The sequence below is a fragment of the Sitodiplosis mosellana genome, unplaced genomic scaffold, assembly GCF_009176505.1.
Source record: "Sitodiplosis mosellana isolate CC-2019 unplaced genomic scaffold, AAFC_SMos_1.0 Smas_scaffold_3877, whole genome shotgun sequence".
Taxonomy (NCBI): Eukaryota; Metazoa; Arthropoda; class Insecta; order Diptera; family Cecidomyiidae; genus Sitodiplosis; species Sitodiplosis mosellana.
This window is the reverse complement of record NW_022599119.1, coordinates 482-14,072: the sequence shown is the minus strand read 5'-3', so window position 1 is coordinate 14,072 and position 13,591 is coordinate 482. Positions and strand designations below refer to the sequence as shown.

Genomic DNA, 13,591 nt, shown 5'->3' with positions numbered 1-13,591 from the left:
AAAAAAAAAAAAAAAAATAGATAAACAAATATAAAAAAAAGATCCCAAAAAAAAAAAACCACAGGCCACAAAAAACCGAAAAAAGGGCAAAAAAGCCAGAAAAAGAGTCAAGAATAGACCACAAAAGAGCCAAAAAAAAGGGGAAAACAGATAAAGAAAAAAAAAAAGAGAAACCATGTCAAAATTAGAAAAACTTTTGTCAGTCCGTAAACGAGCTCTTGGAGACCTCGACCATCATGTGGCCGAAATAAAAAAATTCAATGAGCAAAGCAACACGACAGCCGTTGCCTTTCGCACCGTTGCCTTGGAAAAGGCATTCAGAGAGTTTGCCGAATCAAACGACGAACTGGAAAAAATGTCAGCCTATCATGAGATCCAGCAATTGGACGACTTAAATTCCGAAAATCGCAAGGTACAGGACAAGTACCTGGAAATCAAATTGCATATTGCCACAATTCTGCCCAATGATGAAAATACATTAAACTCTACCTTCTATCCATCCCCCCGCGAACGATCAGCAGAAAATGCGGAATATTCAGGTGAAAAGGCAACTGGCATCAAAATGCCAGCAATTCAATTGACTCCTTTCGACGGTGACTACGAAAAATGGCCTGAATTTCGAGACATGTTCACCTCTTTAATGAATAAATATCGTGGCGATGATGTGGAAAAATTGACTCATCTAAAAAATTATTTGAAAGGTCCCGCTTTTGAAGCCGTAAAATACTTAGGTCTTGAAAACGGCAACTACGATGCAGCATGGGATGAGCTGAAAATCTCGTTTGAAAATAAAAGCGCTATTATCGACGCAAACCTTCGAAAATTCACAGAGATACCATTTATTACTTCGGCCTCTGTACAATCAGTACGACACGCACTTTCCACTACACGCAGTTGTTTGTCAATGATCAAACGATTTGATATATTGACGGATACGTGGGATCCAATCATGGTCTTTCTTCTAAAAGAAAAATTGAGCCCAGAATTACGCACCAAATGGGAGGAAGAAAGAAAAGGTTCATTCGAACCAGCTTCGCTAAAAACCTTCTACAATTTCTTGGAAATAAGAGCAAAGGTCTTATTGGCTATGCCACCACGAAAACCATACCAAAAATCGACACCAGTCATTAAACCACCGGTAAAAACGTTTACCTTGACTAAAGGTGAATCCATAGAAACGCCAGGCAACGACGATCTAAGTCACGAAGAAGATTTAGCTTCCGCAATAAGTGCCGATGATACTGATGCAATGTTTATGATCAACAATCGTAAGACAGAAAAATGTAATGTTTGCAATGAGAATCATCGTACATTTCATTGCCCGAAATTGACAACCAATTCAAAGGAAGCGCTGAAACTCGTCAATGAGTTAAAGTTATGCATAAACTGTTTATACAAACATGAAAGTTCAGCTTGCACATCAAAATTCGTTTGCCGAACTTGTGCCAAAAATCACAATTCATTACTTCACGATGCACTCACGGCATCTACTGCTCAGCAAGTCCTGACAATCGATGTGAATAAAAACACTTGGTCGAAGGGACATTCGAAACGAGCACTCTTGGCCACAGCTCTGGTTCCAATAAAATCAAAACATGGAGAAGTGGTGCTACGGGCATTAATTGATCAAGGATCAACCACGAATGTATTGAGCGAAAGAGGCGCACAGCTCATCAACTGTTCTCGAAAGAAAATTATGGAAATTCCAATGCTTGGTCTAGGAGGAGTGCAAACAGGAAAATCAAATTTCAAGACATCAATTGTTATTGGTTCATTGTATGAAAAATCCTTCAATCTGTCGATCGATGCATATATCACAGCTCATATCACGACAATCCGACCAATTTCAGCAGAAACCATGGCATCTTGGTCCCATTTAAATAGCATCCAACTCGCAGATCCCGATTTTGCCGAAAATAAAGCAATTGATCTTCTGATTGGCACACAAACATTTGGCGAAATCATTGAAAGTGGCTTGATTAAAGGTCAACAAAACGAGCCAATTGCACAGAAAACTAAATTGGGTTGGATCACATCGGGTTCATACAAAGCAAACACTACAAGCGAATTGATTCAATGCCTCGAAATGGCCGAAGAAGACGAGGTCATTTATACAAATATCTTAACCGACGAAAATTTGTCGGAACAACTCAAAGCGTTCTGGGAAATTGAGGAGATAAACGCAAAAAAATTATGGTCTGAGGCCGATCAAGAATGTGAGACCAGGTTTATTGAAACAATCTCTCGACATGATGATGGCAAACTGATTATGCGATTACCATTCAATCACGATACAAGCTCCGTAGATTTTTTAGGTGAATCATTTGAAAGAGCAAAATCTCGTTTCTTTCAATTAGAAAAACGATTCGCCAGAAATGAAGCATTGAAAATAGAATATACAAAATGCATTGAGGAGTATATCGCGCTGGGTCACGCAATTGAAGTTCCCATGGAAAATTATTGTCACGCCATCCCTCACCACGCAGTCTTTAAAGAAAGTAGTACAACCACCAAACTACGAGTGGTATTTGATGCCTCAGCAAAAACATCAAATGGCTATTCGCTTAATGATAGATTACATATCGGACCCACCATTTTAGAAGACATATGGGCAGTTTTACTTCGTTGGCGATTGAAAAGAATTGCGCTAACTGCCGACATCGAGAAGATGTACAGGCAATTTTGGGTCCACCCAGAGGATACAAAATTTCAACAAATCCTTTGGCGATCTAATTCAAACGAACCAATAAGATTGTATGAGCTACAAACAGTAACCTTTGGGGAAGCACCCGCTCCATTTTTGGCAATACGCGGTCTTCATTACATTGCAGATGAAATTAGCACGAAACAACCTGAAGTCGCTCAAGTAATCAAAAAGAACTTCTATGTCGATGACGGCCTCCCATCTGTAGACACGATTGAGCAAGCCAACGATTTACAAACAAACCTGACAGAGGTTTTCTCACAGTATGGTTTACCTTTACGTAAATGGCACTCAAATATTTCTGCTTCCCAAAGCGAACGATTGATAGAAGTGAAAACACACCCACAGAACTCATGCACCGCACTTGGACTACAATGGAATACGTGCACTGACGAAATTAGTTTCAAAATCACACTCAAAAAAGATGTGAAAAGTATTACAAAAAGAACAGTCTTATCAGAAATTGCGTCGTTATTCGATCCGTTAGGATTATTGGCACCATTGATTATGCCAGCAAAAATGTTTATGCGTCAACTCTGGCTAGAACAAGTTGGTTGGGATGACAGTTTATCAGATACTCGAAAGCAAGAATGGGCCTTGATTAGAGCTTCATTATTACGGTGTTCAACGATTCGAGTGATGCGTTGGAGTGGGTACCATACTAACCACAAACATGTATCACTTCACGGTTTTTGCGACGCATCCGAACAAGCGTATGATGCTGTACTATACCTGCGTACAGTGTTAGAAAATGGAACAATTGAAGTGCATCTAATCACGGCTAAAACCAAAATTGCCCCATTGAAAAAATTGTCGATACCACGACTAGAGCTCTGTGCTGCGTCATTATTGACAAAATTAATGGAAAAATTTATTAAAACTATTGAAATCCCAGATTTGAAACCATATGCTTGGACCGATTCAGCAATCGTCTTAGCTTGGTTATCAACACCACCATGTAAGCTGAAACCATTCGTTTCTCACCGTGTGTCGGACATACAAGACAAAATTAAACCAGATTGCTGGAGATATGTTAAATCCACAATGAATCCCGCCGATTATGCAACACGTGAAAAATTTGCAAATGAGATTGTCTCCCTCACACATTGGTGGAATGGTCCATCTTTTTTAGCCGAGGAACAAGACAAATGGCCAGTCACACCTTCTCACATGATTTCAATGAAGAATATGCCGGAACTGCGTCCAAAAATACTACATCAACAAGAGACAAAACAACAGGAGCCACTAGTCGAAAGCCCTATCCTTACTAGATACTCATTTTTAGGACATCTATTACGTGTGACGGCATATATCGCTCGTTGGTTGAAACGAAATCGAATGCATCGATCAAAACAAGGTATCACCGCCGAAGAGTTATTTGCGGCTAAACAAATTTGGATTAGATATGTCCAACAATTGCATTTCAGTCAGGAAATTAATCACATCCGAGCAGGAAAATCGCTTAATGCTCGAGATTCATTGTTGTCACTTAACCCATTTATAGATGAACATGGTATTCTGCGAGTAAAAGGAAGATTGCGAAATGCTCTCCTGCCTCATAATACCAAATATCCTGCAATCTTACCAGTATCAAGTCATTTCACTAGATTAATCATTCGCCAAGCCCATTTTAAGGTCCTTCACGGTGGATTACAATTGACGTTACGAACAGTTCGTGAAGAAGTTTGGATTGTTCGCGGGAAAGAAGAGGTTAAACGCCAACTGAATAAATGTATGACATGTTTCCGTGATCGATGCCGACCAGCACAACAACAAATGGCTGATCTCTTGCCTCCGCAAGTCCAACCCAATCGCCCATTCAGTCATACAGGTGTGGATTTTGCTGGGTTCTTTGAAATTAAGCTTTCAACAAAAAGAAATGCTGGAACAACGAAATGTTATATTTCACTGTTCGTTTGCCTCACGACAAAGGCCATACATTTAGAAATTGCTCACGACCTATCAACACAAGCTTTCATATCGGCATTGAACCGTTTCGTTTCACGTCGTGGCATCCCGAACGATATGTTCAGCGATCGAGGAACTAATTTCATAGGGACTGCGAATGAACTACCCCAATTATGGTATCAAGAAGCATCCAAAGAAAGCCAATTGATCCAAAAAGCTTGTGCAGATCATGGAATTTCTTGGCATTTCAATCCCGCTCGGGCAAGCCATTTTGGAGGCATATGGGAAGCTGGGGTTAAATCAGTCAAAACACACCTTCATCGCATCTTGAAAGACACAAAATTGATTTACGAAGATTTCAATACAGTGCTAATACAAATTGAAGCGTGTCTCAACTCCCGACCATTGTGTCCGCTGAGTGAACACCCCGACGATTTAGAAGCTTTAACTCCTGGGCATTTTTTAATTGGACAAGCTCTGACAACCCTACCTCATCCCAGCGTTGAGCACATTCCGATGAGTCGGTTATCTAGGTATCAGGCCTTGCAACGCATGACACAAACTTTCTGGGTTTGTTGGTCTCATGAATACTTGGTTAAGCTACAACAACGACCGAAATGGAAAAAACCACACGCTAATCTAGGGGTCGGACAACTGGTGATTATCAAAGAAGATAACATTCCTCCAACAAAATGGGTATTAGGACGTATCTTGAAAACTTACCCCGGAAAAGATCAACTGGTCCGATGTGCCGAAGTAAAATGTCGAAATACGATAGTTAGTCGACCAATACACAAACTTTGCCCATTACCGATCGACGATAATTTAGCTAAATATGAGCGCTTGATAAACGATCAATCGCTCATCCCCGGGGAGAATGTTGATGTGAAATCAACAAATTAATCATAACAAAAAATCATGCATTACAATAAAAATCATTTAAATAGAAACATTCCACGCATTCATTCGCAATTCACATCAACGTACACATTTCACTCATATTTACACACAACTTACGTTTCACTCACTCAAAGCATGCAAAAAATCACCCATTCACGCATACAAATCAAACAAACTACACAGCAAGCATTCAACAGACATACTACTACACACGCACGCATCCATTCGTCAAACCATCCACGCATAAGAGTCGGACATAGCACAAAGCGCAGGCGAAGAAAACGCAACAACAACTATACGCCTCCACAGAAACGGTGGCTGTGTTGTCTGTAGTATCACCGGCAAACGCCGGTGCACTATGTCGTCGAAGATAGCACAAAGTGAAGGTGGAGAGAAAACAACAACAATTTACACACCTCACACAACCGCTGAGCGTCTGACTGATGCATGCATAATGAGTAAGAGCGGACAATCTATTGCCGTTCTCATTCTTTTGCATATGCTCTTACCAAACACGCGGGTATAAAAGCCCGGGCGCCGCATGGAAAGGGCCTATTTGTTTGCGACTCATTAGTAGAGCAACATCTCGAGACTCACAGCAGATCGAGTTATCTCAAGCCTTCCATAGATTGAGTAAATGTTCAACGTAAGTGAAACGACGATCAAATAGCATTTAAAACCTTACAAAACGAAAGACACCAAAATATATGCATGAAACCCAATTCTTTAAACCTTAAACCAAAAAATAGAAAAAAAAAAACATTAAAACAAATACACTACAAAATTAAAACTAAAAACCTTATAAAACAAACTCAATTTAAATCACAGCCATTCATTTTCACTGCCACACGGCAAAATTAAAAACCTAAAAAACTAAAAACCTTATAAAATAAACTTAACATAAATCACAGCCAGAATAAAAGCAAATTACCAATCATTTTCACTCACATTCATTCCTTTTCGTACACACAATAGATAAAGCAATAGCACACCAATCAACCAATCCATCTCCCATCCAAACACATTCACACACACACATACACACACAAGTAAATACAGTCTACTCTCACATTCATATCACCCGCACTAACACACACATTTAAATTACAGTGTTCCCTCATAAACATGGTCCTTCGACTGTGAGTAGCAAGCAAGTGCGTCGACAGTGGAATGAACTAGTGCGTCAATCAGCGATTCGACCAAATCCCACGTGCACGCAGGCTCGCTTGTCACAGCAAATACGGGCAGCTCGACCAACGGCTATAATTCGCCCAACTGTTAATTGGGTACCACCGACAGATACTTATCGGCCTACGACACCAACTTATGCGCCATCGCCGATACCAACAACGATAACAACATCAACACCGATACATTCACCAAATTATGTGCGGTCACCAATAACGCCGCCAAGAACAACATCAACACCGATACCAGCACCGATACAATCACCAACAGCGGCATCAACGATCGTTCAACCACCACATCCAGCAAGATCTGAAGTATCATCGGACTCAGACGTTTTGCAGATATCTGTGTTGGAACAAGATCTCGAACTATCATCCAGTGACAGCGAAGCTCCTTTGGTTATCGACAGCGAGCAAACCGAACCATCAAGAGCTCCGTCTCCACCTGTGCAACGTCGATTGCCATCACGCGCACAAGTAAATAGAGAACGGTTTGCGGCCATCCGTCAACGAGTGAATGCCAATCGGAGCAACACACCGTTTACATTGCCAACCATTTCAGCACCGCCTCGACGAGCATTATCACCAACATTCGCTCGATTCAATCCTGGTTTAGCTGCACCACCACAATCACAAGACAATTCAGTTCAACCAGCCATCGTGATTAATAATTACTACGGTGTGAATCTACCGAATTCTCTGCCTCAATTTGCACCACGAGAAGCCGATGTTCGCCGTATGACTCGTGGCCAATTCGCTCGATTCTGTAAACGGTCAACACAACGCCAAATTGCAGAGGCTCTGGCTCTACGAAAAGAATTTAAACGCAGCCAACCATACTGAACAAAACATCAACCAAACTTTCAAAGTGCCAAATAATTGAATTTTCATTCGTTACCGCGCCTTTTGCGCCACTTCCATTTTGAAGTGACCTTTTACACTCTAAGCATTGAATTTTTTTCCAAATATTGAATTTTTTAGTTTATAAGCATTGAATTATTTAGTTATAAGTTGAAGTTGAAATAAAAAAATCCTGAAAAAAAGGGGAGTAAAACAAACAAAACCACTCTTACCTTCTTATACTTACCTCTGTATTTCAGCAAAAAAAAAAAAAAAAATAGATAAACAAATATAAAAAAAAGATCCCAAAAAAAAAAAACCACAGGCCACAAAAAACCGAAAAAAGGGCAAAAAAGCCAGAAAAAGAGTCAAGAATAGACCACAAAAGAGCCAAAAAAAAGGGGAAAACAGATAAAGAAAAAAAAAAAGAGAAACCATGTCAAAATTAGAAAAACTTTTGTCAGTCCGTAAACGAGCTCTTGGAGACCTCGACCATCATGTGGCCGAAATAAAAAAATTCAATGAGCAAAGCAACACGACAGCCGTTGCCTTTCGCACCGTTGCCTTGGAAAAGGCATTCAGAGAGTTTGCCGAATCAAACGACGAACTGGAAAAAATGTCAGCCTATCATGAGATCCAGCAATTGGACGACTTAAATTCCGAAAATCGCAAGGTACAGGACAAGTACCTGGAAATCAAATTGCATATTGCCACAATTCTGCCCAATGATGAAAATACATTAAACTCTACCTTCTATCCATCCCCCCGCGAACGATCAGCAGAAAATGCGGAATATTCAGGTGAAAAGGCAACTGGCATCAAAATGCCAGCAATTCAATTGACTCCTTTCGACGGTGACTACGAAAAATGGCCTGAATTTCGAGACATGTTCACCTCTTTAATGAATAAATATCGTGGCGATGATGTGGAAAAATTGACTCATCTAAAAAATTATTTGAAAGGTCCCGCTTTTGAAGCCGTAAAATACTTAGGTCTTGAAAACGGCAACTACGATGCAGCATGGGATGAGCTGAAAATCTCGTTTGAAAATAAAAGCGCTATTATCGACGCAAACCTTCGAAAATTCACAGAGATACCATTTATTACTTCGGCCTCTGTACAATCAGTACGACACGCACTTTCCACTACACGCAGTTGTTTGTCAATGATCAAACGATTTGATATATTGACGGATACGTGGGATCCAATCATGGTCTTTCTTCTAAAAGAAAAATTGAGCCCAGAATTACGCACCAAATGGGAGGAAGAAAGAAAAGGTTCATTCGAACCAGCTTCGCTAAAAACCTTCTACAATTTCTTGGAAATAAGAGCAAAGGTCTTATTGGCTATGCCACCACGAAAACCATACCAAAAATCGACACCAGTCATTAAACCACCGGTAAAAACGTTTACCTTGACTAAAGGTGAATCCATAGAAACGCCAGGCAACGACGATCTAAGTCACGAAGAAGATTTAGCTTCCGCAATAAGTGCCGATGATACTGATGCAATGTTTATGATCAACAATCGTAAGACAGAAAAATGTAATGTTTGCAATGAGAATCATCGTACATTTCATTGCCCGAAATTGACAACCAATTCAAAGGAAGCGCTGAAACTCGTCAATGAGTTAAAGTTATGCATAAACTGTTTATACAAACATGAAAGTTCAGCTTGCACATCAAAATTCGTTTGCCGAACTTGTGCCAAAAATCACAATTCATTACTTCACGATGCACTCACGGCATCTACTGCTCAGCAAGTCCTGACAATCGATGTGAATAAAAACACTTGGTCGAAGGGACATTCGAAACGAGCACTCTTGGCCACAGCTCTGGTTCCAATAAAATCAAAACATGGAGAAGTGGTGCTACGGGCATTAATTGATCAAGGATCAACCACGAATGTATTGAGCGAAAGAGGCGCACAGCTCATCAACTGTTCTCGAAAGAAAATTATGGAAATTCCAATGCTTGGTCTAGGAGGAGTGCAAACAGGAAAATCAAATTTCAAGACATCAATTGTTATTGGTTCATTGTATGAAAAATCCTTCAATCTGTCGATCGATGCATATATCACAGCTCATATCACGACAATCCGACCAATTTCAGCAGAAACCATGGCATCTTGGTCCCATTTAAATAGCATCCAACTCGCAGATCCCGATTTTGCCGAAAATAAAGCAATTGATCTTCTGATTGGCACACAAACATTTGGCGAAATCATTGAAAGTGGCTTGATTAAAGGTCAACAAAACGAGCCAATTGCACAGAAAACTAAATTGGGTTGGATCACATCGGGTTCATACAAAGCAAACACTACAAGCGAATTGATTCAATGCCTCGAAATGGCCGAAGAAGACGAGGTCATTTATACAAATATCTTAACCGACGAAAATTTGTCGGAACAACTCAAAGCGTTCTGGGAAATTGAGGAGATAAACGCAAAAAAATTATGGTCTGAGGCCGATCAAGAATGTGAGACCAGGTTTATTGAAACAATCTCTCGACATGATGATGGCAAACTGATTATGCGATTACCATTCAATCACGATACAAGCTCCGTAGATTTTTTAGGTGAATCATTTGAAAGAGCAAAATCTCGTTTCTTTCAATTAGAAAAACGATTCGCCAGAAATGAAGCATTGAAAATAGAATATACAAAATGCATTGAGGAGTATATCGCGCTGGGTCACGCAATTGAAGTTCCCATGGAAAATTATTGTCACGCCATCCCTCACCACGCAGTCTTTAAAGAAAGTAGTACAACCACCAAACTACGAGTGGTATTTGATGCCTCAGCAAAAACATCAAATGGCTATTCGCTTAATGATAGATTACATATCGGACCCACCATTTTAGAAGACATATGGGCAGTTTTACTTCGTTGGCGATTGAAAAGAATTGCGCTAACTGCCGACATCGAGAAGATGTACAGGCAATTTTGGGTCCACCCAGAGGATACAAAATTTCAACAAATCCTTTGGCGATCTAATTCAAACGAACCAATAAGATTGTATGAGCTACAAACAGTAACCTTTGGGGAAGCACCCGCTCCATTTTTGGCAATACGCGGTCTTCATTACATTGCAGATGAAATTAGCACGAAACAACCTGAAGTCGCTCAAGTAATCAAAAAGAACTTCTATGTCGATGACGGCCTCCCATCTGTAGACACGATTGAGCAAGCCAACGATTTACAAACAAACCTGACAGAGGTTTTCTCACAGTATGGTTTACCTTTACGTAAATGGCACTCAAATATTTCTGCTTCCCAAAGCGAACGATTGATAGAAGTGAAAACACACCCACAGAACTCATGCACCGCACTTGGACTACAATGGAATACGTGCACTGACGAAATTAGTTTCAAAATCACACTCAAAAAAGATGTGAAAAGTATTACAAAAAGAACAGTCTTATCAGAAATTGCGTCGTTATTCGATCCGTTAGGATTATTGGCACCATTGATTATGCCAGCAAAAATGTTTATGCGTCAACTCTGGCTAGAACAAGTTGGTTGGGATGACAGTTTATCAGATACTCGAAAGCAAGAATGGGCCTTGATTAGAGCTTCATTATTACGGTGTTCAACGATTCGAGTGATGCGTTGGAGTGGGTACCATACTAACCACAAACATGTATCACTTCACGGTTTTTGCGACGCATCCGAACAAGCGTATGATGCTGTACTATACCTGCGTACAGTGTTAGAAAATGGAACAATTGAAGTGCATCTAATCACGGCTAAAACCAAAATTGCCCCATTGAAAAAATTGTCGATACCACGACTAGAGCTCTGTGCTGCGTCATTATTGACAAAATTAATGGAAAAATTTATTAAAACTATTGAAATCCCAGATTTGAAACCATATGCTTGGACCGATTCAGCAATCGTCTTAGCTTGGTTATCAACACCACCATGTAAGCTGAAACCATTCGTTTCTCACCGTGTGTCGGACATACAAGACAAAATTAAACCAGATTGCTGGAGATATGTTAAATCCACAATGAATCCCGCCGATTATGCAACACGTGAAAAATTTGCAAATGAGATTGTCTCCCTCACACATTGGTGGAATGGTCCATCTTTTTTAGCCGAGGAACAAGACAAATGGCCAGTCACACCTTCTCACATGATTTCAATGAAGAATATGCCGGAACTGCGTCCAAAAATACTACATCAACAAGAGACAAAACAACAGGAGCCACTAGTCGAAAGCCCTATCCTTACTAGATACTCATTTTTAGGACATCTATTACGTGTGACGGCATATATCGCTCGTTGGTTGAAACGAAATCGAATGCATCGATCAAAACAAGGTATCACCGCCGAAGAGTTATTTGCGGCTAAACAAATTTGGATTAGATATGTCCAACAATTGCATTTCAGTCAGGAAATTAATCACATCCGAGCAGGAAAATCGCTTAATGCTCGAGATTCATTGTTGTCACTTAACCCATTTATAGATGAACATGGTATTCTGCGAGTAAAAGGAAGATTGCGAAATGCTCTCCTGCCTCATAATACCAAATATCCTGCAATCTTACCAGTATCAAGTCATTTCACTAGATTAATCATTCGCCAAGCCCATTTTAAGGTCCTTCACGGTGGATTACAATTGACGTTACGAACAGTTCGTGAAGAAGTTTGGATTGTTCGCGGGAAAGAAGAGGTTAAACGCCAACTGAATAAATGTATGACATGTTTCCGTGATCGATGCCGACCAGCACAACAACAAATGGCTGATCTCTTGCCTCCGCAAGTCCAACCCAATCGCCCATTCAGTCATACAGGTGTGGATTTTGCTGGGTTCTTTGAAATTAAGCTTTCAACAAAAAGAAATGCTGGAACAACGAAATGTTATATTTCACTGTTCGTTTGCCTCACGACAAAGGCCATACATTTAGAAATTGCTCACGACCTATCAACACAAGCTTTCATATCGGCATTGAACCGTTTCGTTTCACGTCGTGGCATCCCGAACGATATGTTCAGCGATCGAGGAACTAATTTCATAGGGACTGCGAATGAACTACCCCAATTATGGTATCAAGAAGCATCCAAAGAAAGCCAATTGATCCAAAAAGCTTGTGCAGATCATGGAATTTCTTGGCATTTCAATCCCGCTCGGGCAAGCCATTTTGGAGGCATATGGGAAGCTGGGGTTAAATCAGTCAAAACACACCTTCATCGCATCTTGAAAGACACAAAATTGATTTACGAAGATTTCAATACAGTGCTAATACAAATTGAAGCGTGTCTCAACTCCCGACCATTGTGTCCGCTGAGTGAACACCCCGACGATTTAGAAGCTTTAACTCCTGGGCATTTTTTAATTGGACAAGCTCTGACAACCCTACCTCATCCCAGCGTTGAGCACATTCCGATGAGTCGGTTATCTAGGTATCAGGCCTTGCAACGCATGACACAAACTTTCTGGGTTTGTTGGTCTCATGAATACTTGGTTAAGCTACAACAACGACCGAAATGGAAAAAACCACACGCTAATCTAGGGGTCGGACAACTGGTGATTATCAAAGAAGATAACATTCCTCCAACAAAATGGGTATTAGGACGTATCTTGAAAACTTACCCCGGAAAAGATCAACTGGTCCGATGTGCCGAAGTAAAATGTCGAAATACGATAGTTAGTCGACCAATACACAAACTTTGCCCATTACCGATCGACGATAATTTAGCTAAATATGAGCGCTTGATAAACGATCAATCGCTCATCCCCGGGGAGAATGTTGATGTGAAATCAACAAATTAATCATAACAAAAAATCATGCATTACAATAAAAATCATTTAAATAGAAACATTCCACGCATTCATTCGCAATTCACATCAACGTACACATTTCACTCATATTTACACACAACTTACGTTTCACTCACTCAAAGCATGCAAAAAATCACCCATTCACGCATACAAATCAAACAAACTACACAGCAAGCATTCAACAGACATACTACTACACACGCACGCATCCATTCGTCAAACCATCCACGCATAAGAGTCGGACATAGCACAAAGCGCAGGCGAAGA

At 40.3% G+C, this 13,591-nt stretch overlaps 2 protein-coding genes across 2 annotated transcripts; both read left to right on the top strand.

The window, feature by feature from the left end:
- The first annotated feature begins 175 nt into the window (after nucleotides 1-175).
- LOC129571969 (uncharacterized) lies at nucleotides 176-5,515 on the top strand. Its single transcript, XM_055451861.1, has one exon. It carries the CDS (start codon nucleotides 176-178, stop codon nucleotides 5,513-5,515), a length of 5,340 nt encoding a protein of 1,779 aa, XP_055307836.1.
- A 2,460-nt stretch (nucleotides 5,516-7,975) lies between these two features.
- On the top strand, nucleotides 7,976-13,315 carry LOC129571970 (uncharacterized). The gene has a single exon (XM_055451862.1). The coding sequence runs from the start codon at nucleotides 7,976-7,978 to the stop codon at nucleotides 13,313-13,315; it is 5,340 nt and encodes a 1,779-aa protein (XP_055307837.1).
- The last annotated feature ends 276 nt before the right edge of the window (nucleotides 13,316-13,591 follow it).

Bases quoted from the DNA above. Each gene is read 5' to 3' on its own strand.
- LOC129571969 (XM_055451861.1), top strand. From the start codon at position 176: ATGTCAAAATTAGAAAAACTTTTGTCAGTCCGTAAACGAGCTCTTGGA.
- LOC129571970 (XM_055451862.1), top strand. From the start codon at position 7,976: ATGTCAAAATTAGAAAAACTTTTGTCAGTCCGTAAACGAGCTCTTGGA.